Here is a 17870-nt window from a genome sequence, read left to right as displayed (position 1 = left end):
AGAAAAACAAGAGAGAGAGAGACAGATGGTTGGACGTTTTTCAATGTTGGGGAGACGGACGAAATTTTCACTTTTCTAATTCTCTCATCTTGGACGTCCACTCCATGTAGGGGTTTTATAGAAATCCAATTCTACTATTTTTAATCCTAAAATCTCTCACTTAAAGCTTTATCTAAAAGTAGAGAATAGGTTTTCAAAAACTAACTTTTAGTAATTATTAAACGTCCAACAAGGGTGGGACGTTTCCTCCTTGTTGGAAACGAGGGATGTAGAGTCCCAAATATGATAGACTTAAATAAATTTCCAAAAATCTCTCCCTTGTTCTTTATCTTGTAAATAGTTTCCTTTCCTAAATAGACTTTCTATTTAAATAACTTTAATGTGGGCCATATAGGACGAAATCTACATGTTTAGGGCACTATCACTAACAATCTCCCACTTGCCCTCAACATGTAATTTGTCCAATATAGTTAAATCCAAAATTTAAATCTTTTAAGTAATTCCCATCTAATGGGAATAAAGCTACATCATATAATACCCCTTTCGGTTAACACTTAACCAATTTGGTATTCAAATATGTCATATAGTGCACATACACTATAATATCTATTCCCTTTGTATCAAAACAAGTTTATCTGTGCAATCAAATAAATGCGGGACCATATCTAATAGATACGATTGGTCACTCGAGTTATGAGTTGGATCGTTGCAGGGATTCAACGATCGATCCTGCAGAACCCAATAAAGGGTCCCACTGCGATCTTTTCCGTAGTTCGAAAATCACAATCGCATTGAGTCAGTGGCCTCCATCGAGACGTAACCCTGAAGATGACCGTTAAATCATCTTACCCCTAATCACATCCAATATGTGCAAGTCATTTCTCCGTTCTCCATCTACTGAGTTGAATCCTACGGGGGGTGGACATACTTACTCCTTGGGCCCACTCTAGGTATACTTTTCAGTCAAGCAGCTTGGGCCCGCAAATGCATTTGCTAAACCATTCAAAATATTTTCATAAAAATATTTGATAAAATATTGATCAAATCCACCTGGCCAGGTATTTTATAGGCCTACTGCTCTGACCAAAACTGTGATGGTACCCTCATGTATATGAGGCAAAGAATTCCTTGTCGGGTACACTATTAGTCTCATAGGTTTGTCAACGATTCCAGTACCACCCTCAAATGATTCCTAAGAGAACCATTGCTAGATGGACCAAGATAACGGAACGGGCCTACAAACCAATAAGATCCCTCAGATCAAAGGACATGTAAAGGGTCATGTTTGGTGGAATAGCCTTATTATTTCCTGTTCACAACCTATTCCAATGAGATCCAGTTCAGAGCACGATTTCAATCGTCGCTCTCACTCTTCTTGCTTAGGGTCCACTACCCAAGTAACTGATATAAGTCACCCCATGACACGTGCATGTCAGCAAGACTGGTGCTAGTTGTGTACAGGAGGAGATGTCCAATCTCCACCCCAACCAGGAACTTTTAAGGTTTGCAAAGAACCGGATTTGTTTGGCTTGTTCAGACAATTTTCTCCCTTGTGGTTTCGATTCAGGGCCCATCTGGAGGTTCTGGGGTTATTTCGAACGATTCACGACCCCACTTGGGCCGTTGTACATTGTTCTAAGGGCTAATGGACCCTTTGTTGGCTGGCTTTTGCCAGAAATAATTTTGAAGTATATATGTTCTTTTGCATTTTCTGGATTATTTGCATATCTTGGTGAACCATGATGGTTTCTTTTATTAATTGATATTGTTTTAAGGTTGCATATGACGTGGTGCGACATTAAATCATGATTTGCTTGATCATTCCTTCTACAAAGACACTAAGTATGACCATACACTTTATATGCCACAAATTCAAATTTTCAAATCCCTTTTGCATCACAACTAGAAAAACCCTATAACCCTCTGTCTCTCTATCTCTAATCTAATCTAATATGATCTATCTTCTGTGGTCACTCTTCTCTTTACATATGGTACACTACAATTGTCAACCAAATCCCTCCCATCCTTGTGTATATCTCTCTTTCCTAATACCTGCAACCAAATGACAAAAAAACTTAGAAATCTTCAGATATCTCTATCCACTTGCCTTATGCATTTGTATTTTGATTTGGATTTGAGTTTTGGATACAAAACACATCAATCATCTTCATGATCATATTTTGAGAGATAGAGAGAGAGAGAGAGAGACAGATGTCTCGCTGCTGCCGGAGCAACGTCGAGGAGCAGCGATGGTGAAGGAAGTTGCCACAAATATTGATTTCCAAATAATGTCTCGCAGAACAGATTTGAAAATCAGATTTTTTTGCACTGTTGTAGCTGATTTGGAAAATCAAAGGATCTGATCCAGTTCAAAATATTAACTAAATCCAAATCTAAATCTTCTCGGTATCCAAAATTTAAGGAATATCCAAAAAAATCAGTTTTTAATTGATTGTTTAATATTATCCCAAAATTTTAGCCGAAATTACCGAAATCTCAGGGATTTCGTCGAAATTTGGTAACAGCCAAAATATTGCTTTTTTTTTTATAACTTAGATCGATTTTGTTGAAATTTCGGTTTCGGTGAGGACCGAAATGCATTCCAAAACCGAAATTTAAAACCTTTGGAGTAACGTAAAAGGATTGGTGTAAACACCCCATTTTGACCGAACCCTAATTAGGTGCGTTTAATCAAAACCCAATCAATTAGGTAAACTAAAGTCCCAAATTTCATCCTAAGGTAGGATAGGAATCCAAATGGGTCCCTCTAAAATTTCGTTGAAATCCGTCGACTTTTGCCCAGTGAGATGAGCGTAGTTCGTAAGACAGTGTAAAATAGTGTAGCAAAAGGGGGGTATTTTATTCGGTTTAGGGGTAAGCCAGGTTAGTGTATCTTGCGGTAGAGGGTTGTCCCTGGGTAACTAAAGGAGCGAATTTATTCCATTATTTTCCATTAGAACTTTTCTTGTGGACCACCCAGTTTCGTGAAAACTCAGTGTTAAATATTCAGAGGGGCTGTTCAGAGCACATTTGGGGGTCGAAAAATTATTGAAGAAAGCTATAAATAGAGACCCTGGGTCTCATTTGTGAAGAGGATTTTTCTAGAGATATTTTTAGAGAGAGAAGGAGAGAGAATTCCAGGACAGAGAAAGTAGATCTCGTTCCCAATCCCTCATTTTTTTTTCCGATCATCTTCCTCGGCAAGCTCGCCGGAGCTCCGATCAAGCTCCTAACGTTGCACTCTTCTTATCCTCTTCCTTATTTCTCATTGTTCTTCTTTTCCTTTGCACAAACCCCAAACTTACATCTTTTAAAACCCTAACCTAGTTTATCTCTTCGTCGATTAGGTTTCTTGATTCTAACTTCGGCGAACTCCATTAATTCCGGCCGAGTTCTAGCTAAGTGATTGATCACTTTATTCTTCTTCTTTCAAGCCTTGTAATGTCTATTTCTCCTTTGTATTGTCTGCAAACCTGAGATCTACACTATTTCTTCCTCATTTTAGCTTTGAAACCTTAGATCCATGACTGTTTAGTCATAGGAGCTCAAATCTGGTTGTTTTAATCAAAGTCTTGGACAATATCAGTTAGGTTTTCATCATCGGATCTAAATTTGTAGAGGAATAAGCATTCATTGAAAAGGAAAAGGAGATCTGGAAGTTTGCTTTAAAGCAAGAAGAGCAAAGAGGATCGGACATGTTTTCAGGTTTCTTTTCCAGCTTCTTCTTAATAGCGTTCAAGAGCCTCTAGATCTTAGCAAAGGTATGTATGAAATCCTCATTTGCCTGATCCAATTTGTGTTTATAAAATTGATTTTTTATGATACAATGTGGAATTGATTCAAAGTTTTGAGATAGGTTCTTTAGTTTAAGTTTATTTTTCATAATAATTTGGTTCGATGCCCTAATTTTGATTAGATCCTCTCATGCCAGTTTATTTTGCAGTATAATTCGGATTTTGATCCATGATTCAACCTTGAGTGTTTTGATTTCAGCATATTCTAAATTTTTTTTTAGCCTGAACATGATCTGGTACACTAGGTTTTATTTGCATTATGAGTTGGATCCTTTTATTCGAAAAAAAAAGAGCAGAGTAGAGAGTAAGAGAAGAGAGAGTTGATTTTCAAGCCAGTACTTTAGATTTTGCCATGAAAGCTTTAGATTTATTCTTCTTCTTAGGTCTTTAACTTCGTTGCCTTCGGCAATTACTTCCGGCAATCGCCATGGAAACCGATCAGAATCCAGCACTTCAAGAGTCAAATTCTTTTTAGCTATGGATTTATTTTTTTATTTTTTATTTTTCTTTTCTTAAACCTCATTGTCATAGTCGCTTTAACCGGTGTCTAGTGATCTCATTAAATCCAGCAAGGTTGCAGGAGCCCTGGTCAAATTCATTGTTCCTGCAGGTTCAGAGCCTTCTCCTTTCTTTGATTGAATTTTTATCAAAATTAAACATATGGTAGAGATTGGGAGGGAAGAGATGGCTGCAACAATAGCGATGGTCTAGAGTTCCTTTTAAAAAAAATGTTTAAACACAGAGAAATTCAAGAGGAAGAAAGTTCAGTTGAGAGGAGTAGAGAGATAGAGAGATTGGAAAGGGGAAGGAGCTGAGGTTGTCTCCCGTGGTTGAATTTTCGGTGGCCGCGACTCGCAGATTAGTCAGGTGCATCTATTACCATTGCTATTCCTTCCTTTTCCCATTATCATTTCTACACTAAAACCTACCCCAAACCCCTGTTCAACCCATAGTTCAGCTCACTATTTTAGCATAATATGTTCGTGATTTGCCCTCTATTTAGTGCCAAATACAGCACATTTCAGCCCCTGTTTGAGGCGCAAATTTGTCCATAGTTTAGCCCCGGTTTTATGCACATTCCTAAGCATTTCAGCCCCTATCTTAAGCACATTTCCCCCCTATTTCAGCTCATTTCACCCCTTGTTTTGAGCACAGTTCAGTCCCTGTTTTAGCGCATATGCTCCCTGTTTTTAAGCCCATATTCAGCCCCATTTTAAGTACATTTCTGCCCCTGTTTCAGCACGGTACCAATCCATGTTGCTGCCCAGTTTCGCACACAGATTCATCCATGTTGCTGCCCCTGTGTTTAGCACAGATTCAGCCCCGTTGTTGCCCCATGTTCAGCACAGATTCAACCATGTTGCTACCCAGTTTTTAGCACAGTTTTAGCCCGCAAATCTGCCTTATTTTTTGGCACTGTACATTTCTACTCACAATTCACTCCCAGTTTTTACACATTTTTGCTCATGATTCAGCCTTAGTTTTTTTAGATAATTCTGCCCAAGATTCAGCCCATGTTTTACACAAGTATGAGTTTATGTTTCAGCCCCTATTCAGTACAAGTTCAGCTCATATTTCAGCCAATAGTTCACCCCCCCCGTTTGGTATAATACAGAGACAGTTTATTCCTTTGATATTCAGTCCATGATTTGGTTCATGTTTTGTGTAATATAGAGTCAACTTATTCAGGAAGGATTTCTTATCAATGAAGAACAATTATGTAAGGCAGGGTTCAGCCTTCATTCTTGATTTTAGATTTCAAAGTCTTATTGTAGCTGACTTGTTTTATAAGTTAATTGAAGTAGTGTATATATTGATTGTATCTCTTTCTTTATTCTTTTTGGAATAAAATAATGATAACTTTTGGTTGTGTGTATGACTTATATTGATATCCCTTGTCTTTGACTCATTGTCCTCATATGCTCTACCTCCTCATATGTTAATATTTTGACTAATCGCTTGAATGTGACTGGCTATGTATGATCATATAGTAGACTAGTGTGATAGTTTTAAGGGTTTTATCAATAATGATGTAGGGAAGCTTACTTTATCTAACATGGAGTATAGTTGCAAGGCTTATAATCTATTAGGAATTTTACAAGTGCACAAGTCATTTTTTTTTTAGTACTAAAACCGAGTTTATCAAATTTTAGGTTTTGAAATTTAAACCAGTTGTGGAATGGGGAATAGTTTTAGATCACAAATCAGTTTTTTTTTCTTCTTTTTTTTCTTTTTTTTAAAAAGGTTTTTGAGGATTCTGTGAGATATTTTAATTTCTGTTGAAACATAATTGACTTCCATCAATGTATGAGAAGAAACTTCTCTGATTCTGAGCATTCAAATTTCATAGTTGCCTGAAGTACTTTCACAGAAAAGTAACAAGCTAACCTGAAAATTTTGTTTTAAATATTTAGTTTTTGAAAATTATAAGGACTCAAGTAAATGATTGTGATGATAAAAGAGTAAGGTTCATTTGTGTAATCATAGAAATAAGGTTATGTGGAGATTATTTCTTTCAAAGACTATATGTTAATTTTGTCATATTCAAATATTTGCATTCGTTTCTTTCTATTAGGGTATTTATAAGAGATTATTTTTTTTAGTACAATAAATTTAAGATAGATGTGATTTATCTGTATTATTCCAATAAAAACCCTTTTACCATAATTAGGTTGTAGTTTTGTTTTTCATTCATCTAATAAGGACACTTCTTTTATTCTTGGTTTAAGGAATCTCATTTTTTTTATATATTAAAAATCTGAAATTCTAGCTAGCCCTTCTTTATTTTGCTTTGTCATGTACTCCGTCTTGATTAAGATACAATTCTCCTGCATTTGTTTAGAAATGATATGATTTTATCTATGATAAATTGTGTGGCTTAGGATGACAGTGGCAATATAGAATTTGATGAAATTTATTTCTTTAAGCAAGGTTATATAAATACATAATGTAGCTGTTATATGGAGCTTACTTATTCTTAGTAATATCTTAGTTTACTTTTCACCTTTAGGAGACAAGCTTTATATTATTCGTAGAGTTTATTCCCTTAGGAGGTTTGTCCAACCTCCTGTAAGAGTAATTTCCCTTTTAAGTTAGAAGATTCACTTAATCTTTTGGTTACCTTAGTCCTATTCATTGCGTGGGCGATGAAGGCGCTAGCCCAAGCCCATCATTAGGGGACTTGCCTAATCTTAATAGCACTCCCCTCTTTCCTTAGGTGAGCTTTCCAGGTCCTTTTAGTTACCTTTAGATATTTGATTCCCCTATTAGGAGACGTGTTTCGTCTCGAAAGGCAGTTCTCTTTCAGATACAAGCCGTGTTGTTTAGAGTCTATCCCATAGGAGGGTTACCTTAGTTTGGTAGGGAGTTTTCTCGTATGAGGCATGCCTTGCCTCATTTTTAGAGTCTCTATTTAGAGACAAACCTTTTTCTCATATAGGGAGTTTTCCTTTTAGGAGGCTTACCCAGCCTCATGTTAGAATCCCCCCTTTCTTCTAGCGAGTCTTTGACTATTTTTTTACCCCCATTCTTAGTGGCGCTATTAGAGAGTCATTGACTCACTTGCACCCCTTCTTTGGTTTTGATAGCTGGGAGTTTCTCCTTTAGAGTTGTAGTCTTTTTTCTTTGTTAAAGACTAGCTCAGTCTTATTAGAGCTGTGATCGCTTGGGATTTTAGGATGTTTTCTCTGTTCTTGCAGCACTCGTCTACTTGTTTGTGGATTGTTGCATTTTATTCTGGAATACTAGTTTGTTAATTTGGGGTTTCCCCTTTACCCTAAGGGTTTTACCCTAGGGTGTTGCTTTGTGTGTTCCCTTTGACCTTTGACCAAAAGGGGTGAGAGTATTTAAAATTTTAAAATCCATAAACTTTGAAATCATTTACAATCACAAGAACATTGAGATCATTTGAATTTACAAAAACATTGGAAAAGCTTTAAAATCCAAAAACATCAAAAATTTGAAACTCAAAAACATTTGAAAACTTTAAAAACATCAAAAATATTTGAAAACATTAAAACCGTTAAATCATTTGAAGTGTTAGGTTTTAGGTAGGAGAATTTGTTTTCGAACTACGTTGGCTTGATCCCTTTCCACGGGGTACGAGTGCAGCTGGGGATCCACATCCCAGGTCTAGCCAAACCTTTAAAATAAATATTTTAAACCTTTCAAAAATTCTTCAAAACCTTTTAAAAAAGATCTTTCCCTAGAGTTAGGAGTCAGTCCTAGATATTTGGGGTGTTTTAGAGTTAGGAGTCTGTCCTGTTTGTTTTGATATGGTGTGTCCTGTCGTGTGGGTGCCCCTAGAGTTAGGAGGCCTCGAGTTGGTCGGTTAGACACTTAGTCGAACTGATGGCTAGACTTGGAAGCATATAGTTAGCCTGTGGTTTTCTTTAGGATGCACAGCCTAGTTACACATAGGATGTAGGGCCCACCTGCATTAGCTTAAGGCTAACCAACTTGCATTAGTTAGGGCATATAGAGACTCCTAAAAATTACAATTCACTTGAATATAAACAATCGTACAAAAAGCTTTAAAAATCAGTCGAGTCTAGTGGATCGAGTCTAGAATAGCGGTTCTAGATGGTTTGGCATCTTAGTTTAGAATAGGTCATCGAACTACGTTGACTCCGATTCTTCTTGAGGCCGGGATACGTAGCGCAGCCAGGGTTATCCTCAGGAAATTGCATGCTTAGGTAGACGATTCCTGAGAATTGTTCCTATTTAATATGATTTTCGCCCGAAACTCTTCGAGGTTAATAATAAATGACATAAAAGACCAAGTGCTTGCACTCGGACGAATTGGGGGTGCTCTTCAGACCTTCTCCATTCGTAATCAGGCACGAACTCATTCATTTCTGGTTATCCATGGTATACAGAGCATATTTTGTTTAAGGATCCATGGCCGTATACCATGGATGGCGACTCTGAGTTTGTTTAGGTACGTTTCAAATCCGGACTTGTTCCCGAATCGAGAGGTATATCTTTTATATCGCCACTCGTGCTATGCTATGAGGGTGGCATCCATTTTCGAGAGTTCCTTGGTAGAGCTCTCCTTCACGTGTGGATGATCCAGAGGCCGCCGGGGGCTCGTCCCCCACCTCTCTCTCGGATCGGGGTCCACAATTGGACATGATTCTGTTTCGTTGGTCAATACTCAAAGGGTGGCTCAGAGATTAGTAGAAGGAAAGCCTAAGGGAATGAATAGCAGAAGGGTGGTAAATAGTGTTTGATAGAGCGACAATCCACCAGAAGACTAGTGGAAGATGTACTTAGTGTCATTAACAAAATAGAGGGTGGAAGAGAGAGAAAGAAAGAGAGAAAATAGAATAAGACAAGATCTTCTCGTCTTCTTCCACCCAAATTTCACCAAAAGGGTGAAAGATGGGGAGAAGATTAGAGGAGGGAACATTACCGCTGCGTAGGCGCCAAGTAGGAAAAAAGGTAATTATGAAGTCTGGAAGATGTCTGTGAGTCAAAGGGAGTTTCATTGCAAAATGGCAACCAAACATGCTTTGGGCATATTAGTAGAAGATCATTGGCGTTTCAAACGCCGATGATCTCCTTGGTTTGAGCAATCTTCATAATATAGAACTGTGTAAGTACAAGTACTATTACAGGTACAAAGCTAATGCTTTGTCTTAAACTCATGTATACACTTACAAGACACATACTCTATAACTAACTCCCACAAGTCTAAAATATATAACTAGAACCACGTAACATTTACATTGTAGTTTGTAAGTACCCCATCATCGCTACTAACATGCACATCTCACCAAATGTTAGGTATCTAACCAATATGCCAAAATCTATGAACATGTCAGGTTGGGCCTCTAAACCTGTCCCTTACCAAGCTGGGTCCCACCTAGTCCCATACCTAGGCAGGCCGCTACCTAGGAATGTAAAATTCCACCACAATTCTACATCTATCGTTTTTGGCAGCCCACTATGTGCTGACTTTCACTCTGATCTTTTTTCAAGGTAACCCTTTCCAAAGTTCATCCCTTTTGCAACAGCTTACTCTGTGGTAAATTCACTCTAGCAACTTTCACTCTGGCATTTTACTAGGTAGCCCTTTTTAGGGAGTCCTCTTCACAGGTAGCCCATTCTGTGACTCAAACACAGGACATGGTGGCTGCTCTGATACCAAATGTTAGGTGTTTAACCAATAAGCCAAAATCTCCAAACCTGATGTAGCACGTTAGGCTGGAACTGTCCCATTGGAGGCTGGGTCTCACCTAGTCCCATACCTAGGGAGAACCCCACTCAAGATCATAACAGCTACAAACTTTTTAAGAAAAGGACGGCCGAACAAGTCTAATAATGCAGGACGCAATTGTTTGAATTTCTGTAAACAAAGCACAAGGGAAATTATCTCCACCCTCTTTTTTCACCATTTTCACCCTTTGTTTGAAGCCATCATTAGCCAAGGACATATTTGTCAGCATAAGGACTCTTATTTGCTTCCCTTGGTTATTCACAAAAAAGCTTCCCGCCTCTGTACGATAATAATAACGTTTTTAGTCATTCTCCTTTTTTAAACTCCAATCCGACTCTTGGACTCAAATGGGCCCCACCCTGGGCCCCACCCTTTGCCTTGTCAGAACAGAACCGTAGTCGGCACATCGTGCGTTCTGCACTCACAGACAAAGGTTAGAGATGCCAAGAGTTGAACTCTAGGGAAACCCTATGGCACTCAAGTTAGACGAGGCAACAAAATGAGAGCTGATCATAAAGGAAAGAGCTATTCTCAGGAATCCGGGAGGGGTGTCGGGTATGCATACCTAGGCAAGATGGCATTACCTTGAAAATGGAGTGGAAGGTTACCTTTTATACAGGGGGTTCCATGTCACACAAGCCATGGATGGGATGTCGGCGTGGCGTCTAGACAACTGTCGGTATGGGCAATTGCACTGGCGCGATGTAGTTGGCCAAGTTATGTTGGTCAATGGCATGATGAGTGACAGGACGTGGTACAAACCCTAATGACAACAAACTGGTGAGTTGGTTGGCGATGGGACCCTATACAATCCCTGATGTTGACAGATCAAATAGTTCGTGGGTGATAGGTGTTATTAGTGGCCTAAAAGCTTGTACGTCTTTGATGTATTGAACACATCGATCAATTATTAAAGTTCCATTCATGATATTCTCTAGGTGTATTAATGGAGTGTGAGATGTTAGTTAGGGGTGCAACTCGGGTCAGGTGGGGTCGGGTTGAGGTCAAACTGACCTGACCCGACCCGACCCGAGGAACCCTTTTTTCCAACCCGAATCCGACCCGACACAAGTTTTTATGCTTACCAAAACAAAACAAAAAAAAAAAAAAAACCTATTTCATAAAAAATGATGGGTTTCACTCAGGTCGGGTTGCCGAAACCCTCAACCCGTACCCGACCCAAACCCGAACTCAACCCAACCCGACATTTTTTTTTGGGGGGGTTGAACTCGACCCGAGTTGCACCCCCAAATTGTTAGCGGCACCCACATATACAAACTGTTAGCACACTTGGCCAGATTCGAGCAGAAACACTTTCTAGATGTGGTTAGAACACAAATAGACCCGCATACCAAATCTTGCACTTTTTCTAATTGAATAGTAGATTTTCTCAATTAGTCACAAAAATCGGTGTCTGCTCATACTGGGCAATCGGTTAGAAAAAAACCTTTATTTGGTTGCTTGAACTGTTGGGTAGAAAAAAATTCTTCTCAAGCATATTTTTGGTTCTTGAGTTTATTTTTGTTCCTGGGGTTATCTTGGGATGGGATGAAAAGGCAATCATTACAAAAGTGGGATTAAAAAATTCACCCCACAAGTAATCATTACAAGAGTGGGATTAAAATAAACCTAGTACTAAAAGGCAACCAAACATGGGATGGGACCAAAATTTAACTTACTCTCCCACAAAACTCCCAAGGAACAAAAAAAACCCGGCAACCAAACAGAGCATTAATGAATTGAAGATTTTGCCGTAGCATCTTACTCTGGTGCATTCAGTGAGATATTTTTGAATAAATATTATTAAAGTAATGTAGACTTTGCCAAAACATCTTATTTTCTGGTATTCAGTGACAGTAACATTGAATTTTCCCCGGACAAAGCTAAAGAGGAGGAATCACAGTTAGATTCCGATAATACCAAGGACAATCAGAGCCTTCTGCCAATAATGCCAAAAAAACATTTCGCCAATTTCGAAATAGTGGCGCAGCTGTTTTACATTTACTATGCCGACAAGAGATAAAAAACAATTCTGGGTCTGATCTACACCGATCTTTATCCAACAAATACTTCATTATATTTAGATTCAGTGGACCCAATTCAAGCATTTCATCTTCCAATATGTCTCCCCTCCCAAACGAAGACATAAACGGAGAGCAACACCTTGTGAACTTTAAGTTCTTCTTTGAGCAGTGGATTGTAGAGCAAGATCGATATCTCCAAGAACTCTTAACTGCTTCAAGAGAAGACTACGAAGATGAGCAATTCCAACCCTTAATAAGCAGGGTTTTGAAGCACTATGAGTCTTACTATGAGAACAAATCTAGAGCTGCAAATCTCAACATCGTCTCTATGTTATCTCCCCACTGGACTAGCACTCTTGAAGACGCTTTCCTTTGGATTGGTGGGTGGAGACCCAGCCTGGCTTTTCATCTTCTTTACTCCAAAGCTGGGATACAGTTAGAGTCCCAACTCAAAAATCTGCTAAACGGGATGATTACTGCGGATTTGGGGGATTTGTCAGCGAGTCAACTCAGCCAGGTGTGTTAGGCTATTTTTTTTTAAATATTTTAAAATTAATAATATTGCTTGATTTTTCTTGAAAAGTATTTGAGTGTATTGGTAAGTATTTTGGATTTTGGTTAGGTCTGTAGCTTCACTAGAGGTCCAACTCGAGTTTGTTCGGGTTGAGGCCAACCGGATCCGACCCGAGGAATCCTTTTTTTCAACCCGAACTCGACCCGATTTCCAATCCGACGAGGTTCAACCCGACCCAAGGAACCCTTTTTTCCAACCCAAACTGGCCCGAGTTCAACCAGACCCAACCCCAGTTTTCAACTCAACTAAGCCTCTGTCCCAAAGTAGTCGGGTCGGCTGACGAATTCTTTAGAAAATTTTCGGTGAAAGAATCTACCCGCTTTGACACTAGTTGGGTTCATCTACATAGATCAACTTAGCATGAGTCACTTCTTCTCATTTGAGCATCCAACCTGAGTTTTCAAGCTCACACAAAAAATGTTTGGGTCGAGTTGCCCAAACGCTCAACCAAAACCGACCCGAACTCAACCTGGGTTGGAAAACTCAACCCAAGCCCAACTGAACTCAACTCACCCGACCCGATTTTTTTCAAGTTGCACCCTACCCGAGTTGCACCCCTAAGCTTAAAATGGTTGAGGCTTTGTAACTCTTGAGGTCGCAGGTTCCCAGCTTATTAATAAAAAAAATTATGTTAGATTTCAATATTAAAGGTCATGAGTTCAAGTCTCAAGAGCATTACTTTTTGTGTAATGTATCAACAAGGTGGACGAGTTGCAGAGGCGGATGATCAGTGAGGAGAGGGACATAACGGAGAAGATGGCGAAGCAGCAAGAGACTGTGGCGGATTCAGAAATGGTGGAGTTGGCTCATGTGGTGACGGAGATGAGGAGGGAGGGTCAGGATGTTGTGGAGGATTTGGTTGAGTCAAAGTTGAAGCCCAAGAAGGAGGGTCTTGAGGAGGTTTTGGAGAGGGCCGATGATCTACGGTTGAGGACGCTTAGAGGGGTGATCGTGATACTTAGGCCACTCCAGGCCGCTCATTACCTGATCGCTGCTGCAGAATTACATCTTCGGGTCCACGAGTGGGGGATGAAAATGGATGCTGTGGAGAATGGGGATGACATTGTGTGAGACATTAGTAGAACTAGAGAAAGAAAAATAGAGCCTGATTTTGTTTATATGTTTTGTTCTGTGTTGAGTTTACGTAGAAGTAGAGGAATGAGATTTTTGCTTTACATGGTTTACTAGAATCTAGTTTTCTGACTATTTTTAAAGAATTCTGTAAGTTTTTTTCTTCTTCTTCCTATGTTTTTTCTTTTCCAAATTTTTTTTCAGATTGCCTCTTATTTCTACTTGTGATGACTTGGTAATTCGAGAAACCTTCCCCTCTATGGTGCATAACCAAATCAGCTCTTATATTTTTCAGTGTATGTCTTTGTTCTTTTTCCATAGGCAGTAATGCAACAAATGAAAGGAAATATTGGCCTGCCTTCTTTCACTTATCTCCCTAACCACGTTTTTAGCGAACCGTGAGTAACCCGAACCCGGGTTGAGTTCGGGTTCGGGTTGAGGGGTTTGGGCAACCTGACCCGAGGGAAACCCGGCATTTGTATGAAATTTTTTATTTTTTAAGCTTAAAAACTCGGGTTGGGTCGGGTTGGTTCAGGTTGGAAAAAGGTTTCCTCAGGTCAAGTTGAACCTCTTCGGGTTGGAAATCGGGTCAGGTCGGGTTGGCCCCAACCCGACCCAACCAGACTCGAGTTGCACCTCTTCGGGTTGGAAAGTGGGCTTGCACCGACCTTTGTGGAAGCTGAACTTGTCAGTTGTGGAGGAAGAGCAAAAAAGTCTTTCCGCACCCTCCAGTATTAGCGCCCCGAGCAAATAGGAAAGTGCCCTAGAAGGAAGTCAGAACCTCCCACAGCAACCTTGCGAAAAGCTTGGCATAAATATAGAAATCGAGGAAACTCGAGGATGTCCAGATAAGCATGAAAACTGACTCCTTAGGGCTACTTTCCTTCTAGCCACCAGCATCGGACAACTACAGGATCGATACAATCACAACCGTTCGTTCGCTCAGACAAATTTGAGCACCAACACATTTATTTCATGAAAAATGTGTTTCCCAACACTTGGATAATTAATTTTCATTGAAAATTTTCCAAAATAGTAAAACTTCTATGAAAATTGTATTCCTACTAGAACCTCAAAACTTTTCAATATAATCGATCTGGCTAATTCATTTCCACTAGAATGTATTTTTTCCCAAAATTTTCATAATTCCATTTTTCTAGGTTAAATTGAGTAATTTTTTTAAATTTTCATAATACACTTTTGATAGTTTTTCTCAGGCCATTTATGTTATATGGGATTTGCTAGTGTCCATCGCGGAAGGCACTTTGCAGACGGGCTATTGCATGTTTGTCTTTATTCGTGCAATAGCCCATCCGCGAAGTTGCCTTCTGCGATGGATGCTAGGAAATCACATGTTATATTATGTCATAATCAGAAAGATATTATGTCATAATCAAAAAGATATTTTGTAGATTTTGGCGTGGCCCCATTTCAGCCCTCATTCTATATAAACCATGGCCATTTGGGGAGTGATAAATCGACTCCCAAATATGATAAATCGACTCCTCATGTGTCTTTCTCTCTCCTCTGGGTTAGAGAGAGAAAGAGGAGAGAGATAGACACATGGGGAGTCGATTTATCATTTTGGGGGGTCGATTTATCACTGCCCTGGCCATTTATGTATGTTATATTCTGTCATAATAGGAAACATATTTTGTAGATTTTAGCGTGGCGAAACATATTCGGTAGATTTTGGCATGATCCCATTTCGGCCCTCAGCCTATATAAACCACCACGCCTATGCTTGCATTCTCATTCTACTTTATTTTCTCTTTTAGTATTCTTCTATAGAGTTTTCCATGAAGATGGTTCTGCAATGCAGGACTGCTGGGGTTGCCCTAGTAGTCGTTCTGTTTGTCCTGGGTACCGTTCTTGAGACTAGTCAAGCTTCTAAGACGACTACATCCAGGGAAATTACCGTCGGAGGGTCTGAACACTGGCGCTTGGGCTTCAACTACATAGATTGGGTTTCTAAGGCCGGTCCCTTCTACGTGAATGACACTTTGGGTAAGTATGCCATAGAATGAAAATAATACTATTACGGAGAAACAATAAAGAATGGAAATATCATTTACTTATGACAATATTGTTCCCCTTTCATAATTTCCAAGAGGAGAATCCTTCATTTTTTTTTTTTTTGGGGGGGGGGGGGGGGGGGGGGGCGGATTTTTGCTGATTAGTCCCTACATGGAAAAATAATTGCTTATTAGTGCATAAGAAACTCATATCAGCTGAATAGTCCTACTTTAAAATATTTGCTAAAAGGTCCCTAAAACTCACAGAACTTCAATTTTCTCCATTAAAAATTTTAAAATGGCAAATTTACCGCCTTAATCAGTTTTAGCATTTTTTTTATTTCCCTTCCAATATTTATGGAAAAAAATTAGGAAATAAGCAACAATATTATCTCTTCCAATATTCTCGTCAAAAAACCTTCAACAAAAAAATAATTTTAGAAATTAAATCAATTGAAAATCCCTTTAAAATAAATTGAATAGGTCGGTTTGAGTTTTAATCTAAATCAACTACTAATGTGCTACACGTTTCAGAATCCTAATTCAATCAAATACTAATGTGCTACAAGTTTCATAATCCTAATTCAATCAAACGACGTCATCCGATACTTGTGCAGAAGAAAATACCCCCCCCCCCCCCAGCTCAAAAAAAAATAAAAAATAAATAGAAAATTTAAAATTCTAATCATAATCCTAGAGAGAAGATTTATTTTAGAGGGATTTTCAATTTATTTAATTCCTAAAATGTTTTTTTGGTTGAAGGTTTTTTGACGAGAATATTGGAAGAGATAATATTGTTGCTTATTTCCTAGTTTTTTTCCAAAAATATTAGAAGGGAAATAAAAAAATGCTAAAACTGATTAAATGGGTTAGGGGGTAAATCTGCCATTTTAAAATTTTTAACGGAGAAAATTTAAGTTTGTGAGTTTTAGGGACCTTTTAGCAAATATTTTCTAAAAGTAGGACTGTTCAGCTAATATTCTTTTCTTAGAGACTAATAAGCAATTATTTTTCAATGGAGGGACTAATCAGCAAATATCCCTTTTTTTTTAAATGACGGCGTCAACTGAGTACTCAGCTGCGTCAACAAGTACTCGACCGTCAGACCGTGTCATGCCGGGTTGACTAGGATTTTCTCCGGCCAAATCCCAAGTCTGTCCATGAAGAGCTGATCTAATTATATTAGTTTCTATAATTGATTTCTTCTGTGTAATACTAATTGATAAGGCGTCATTGGTAACTGCTACAAGATCTCGTGCAAGAACCCATGGTTATGGACCTGAATCCGTTACTATTAGCATCGCATCCACGTTTTTAAACACCGATCTAAGTAATTTCCAATCTTACTATGGGATATGCACTTAAGTGAAAAATTATATTATTTAATCATTCAAATGGTCTTTACGTGGATTTTGCAGTGTTCATGTATGAACCGCCGGGCGTCACAAATTTCACTCATAGCGTCTACTTGCTAAAGGACTTTTGGACCTTCAGGGCATGTGACTTGAAGACAGGGAAGTTGTTAGCTAACGAGTCACAAGGAGGCGGGGAAGGCTTCAAGTTCCTGTTGAAGGAGGCCAACCCTTACTTCTTCGCTTGTGGAATGCCTACTCACTGCAGCAAGGGTCAAAAGTTCGCTTTTTGGCCTCTCCCATTCAATGGTTGAAGGAGCTATGGAAGATGCACTGCTACTACTTTTTATGTAGAATTGAGAAGTGGGAATAAATGATGCATGTATTGGTTTCCTGGAATAAGGTGCTTTCATGAAGTTAATCATATATTCATCTGTCTACATTTTCTTTTGGAAAATGATGACTAGACTCTCATGTTTTTATAATGGCAATCATCTCCATATTTATCATTTTTTAACCTGTAATTAGTTGCTGTAATAATTCTCAAACATCTAGCACGAGTCCATGGATCCTAAATGATCGGTAAGTCAACGGACAGGATTTGGGCATAGCATCTCGAGCTGACATTGTCCGTTGGATCCATATCCTAAGTTCTAAACTTATTTCGGACTGTGATCAAGACATAGCCACAATCTAATTGGACACCTAGATCTGTCACACCCCTGACCCAAAGGCGCAATAGGCGCCACATGCCTGCAAAGTAAATCGTACAAGCACGCAAGGCCCCGGTGAGAGAACATAACACACCATTATAACCATC

At 38.9% G+C, this 17870-nt stretch overlaps 2 protein-coding genes across 2 annotated transcripts; both read left to right on the top strand.

The window, feature by feature from the left end:
* The first annotated feature begins 3120 nt into the window (after positions 1–3120).
* On the top strand, positions 3121–13886 carry LOC143857985 (protein DOG1-like 3). The gene is made up of 3 exons (XM_077368558.1): positions 3121–3761; positions 11866–12555; positions 13315–13886. The coding sequence occupies exons 2-3, from the start codon at positions 12136–12138 to the stop codon at positions 13681–13683; spliced, it is 789 nt and encodes a 262-aa protein (XP_077224673.1). The 5' UTR covers positions 3121–3761; positions 11866–12135; the 3' UTR covers positions 13684–13886.
* Positions 13887–15488: 1602 nt separating this feature from the next.
* On the top strand, positions 15489–17364 carry LOC143857661 (mavicyanin-like). The gene is made up of 2 exons (XM_077368101.1): positions 15489–15690; positions 17117–17364. Exons 1-2 carry the CDS (start codon positions 15489–15491, stop codon positions 17362–17364), a joined length of 450 nt encoding a protein of 149 aa, XP_077224216.1.
* The last annotated feature ends 506 nt before the right edge of the window (positions 17365–17870 follow it).

Source organism: Tasmannia lanceolata, unplaced genomic scaffold, assembly GCF_043159265.1.
Source record: "Tasmannia lanceolata isolate RefF3 unplaced genomic scaffold, GAP_Taslan_0.1 ptg000025l, whole genome shotgun sequence".
In the NCBI taxonomy this organism is placed as follows: Eukaryota; Viridiplantae; Streptophyta; class Magnoliopsida; order Canellales; family Winteraceae; genus Tasmannia; species Tasmannia lanceolata.
Note: the sequence above shows the minus strand (reverse complement) of the source record. Positions and strands in the feature narration are given on the sequence as shown.

Bases quoted from the DNA above. Each gene is read 5' to 3' on its own strand.
- LOC143857985 (XM_077368558.1), top strand. From the start codon at position 12,136: ATGTCTCCCCTCCCAAACGAAGACATAAACGGAGAGCAACACCTTGTG. The intron at 12,556-13,314 runs GTGTGTTAGGCT...TGTATCAACAAG, and splicing joins CAGCGAGTCAACTCAGCCAG to GTGGACGAGTTGCAGAGGCG.
- LOC143857661 (XM_077368101.1), top strand. From the start codon at position 15,489: ATGGTTCTGCAATGCAGGACTGCTGGGGTTGCCCTAGTAGTCGTTCTG. The intron at 15,691-17,116 runs GTAAGTATGCCA...TGGATTTTGCAG, and splicing joins CTACGTGAATGACACTTTGG to TGTTCATGTATGAACCGCCG.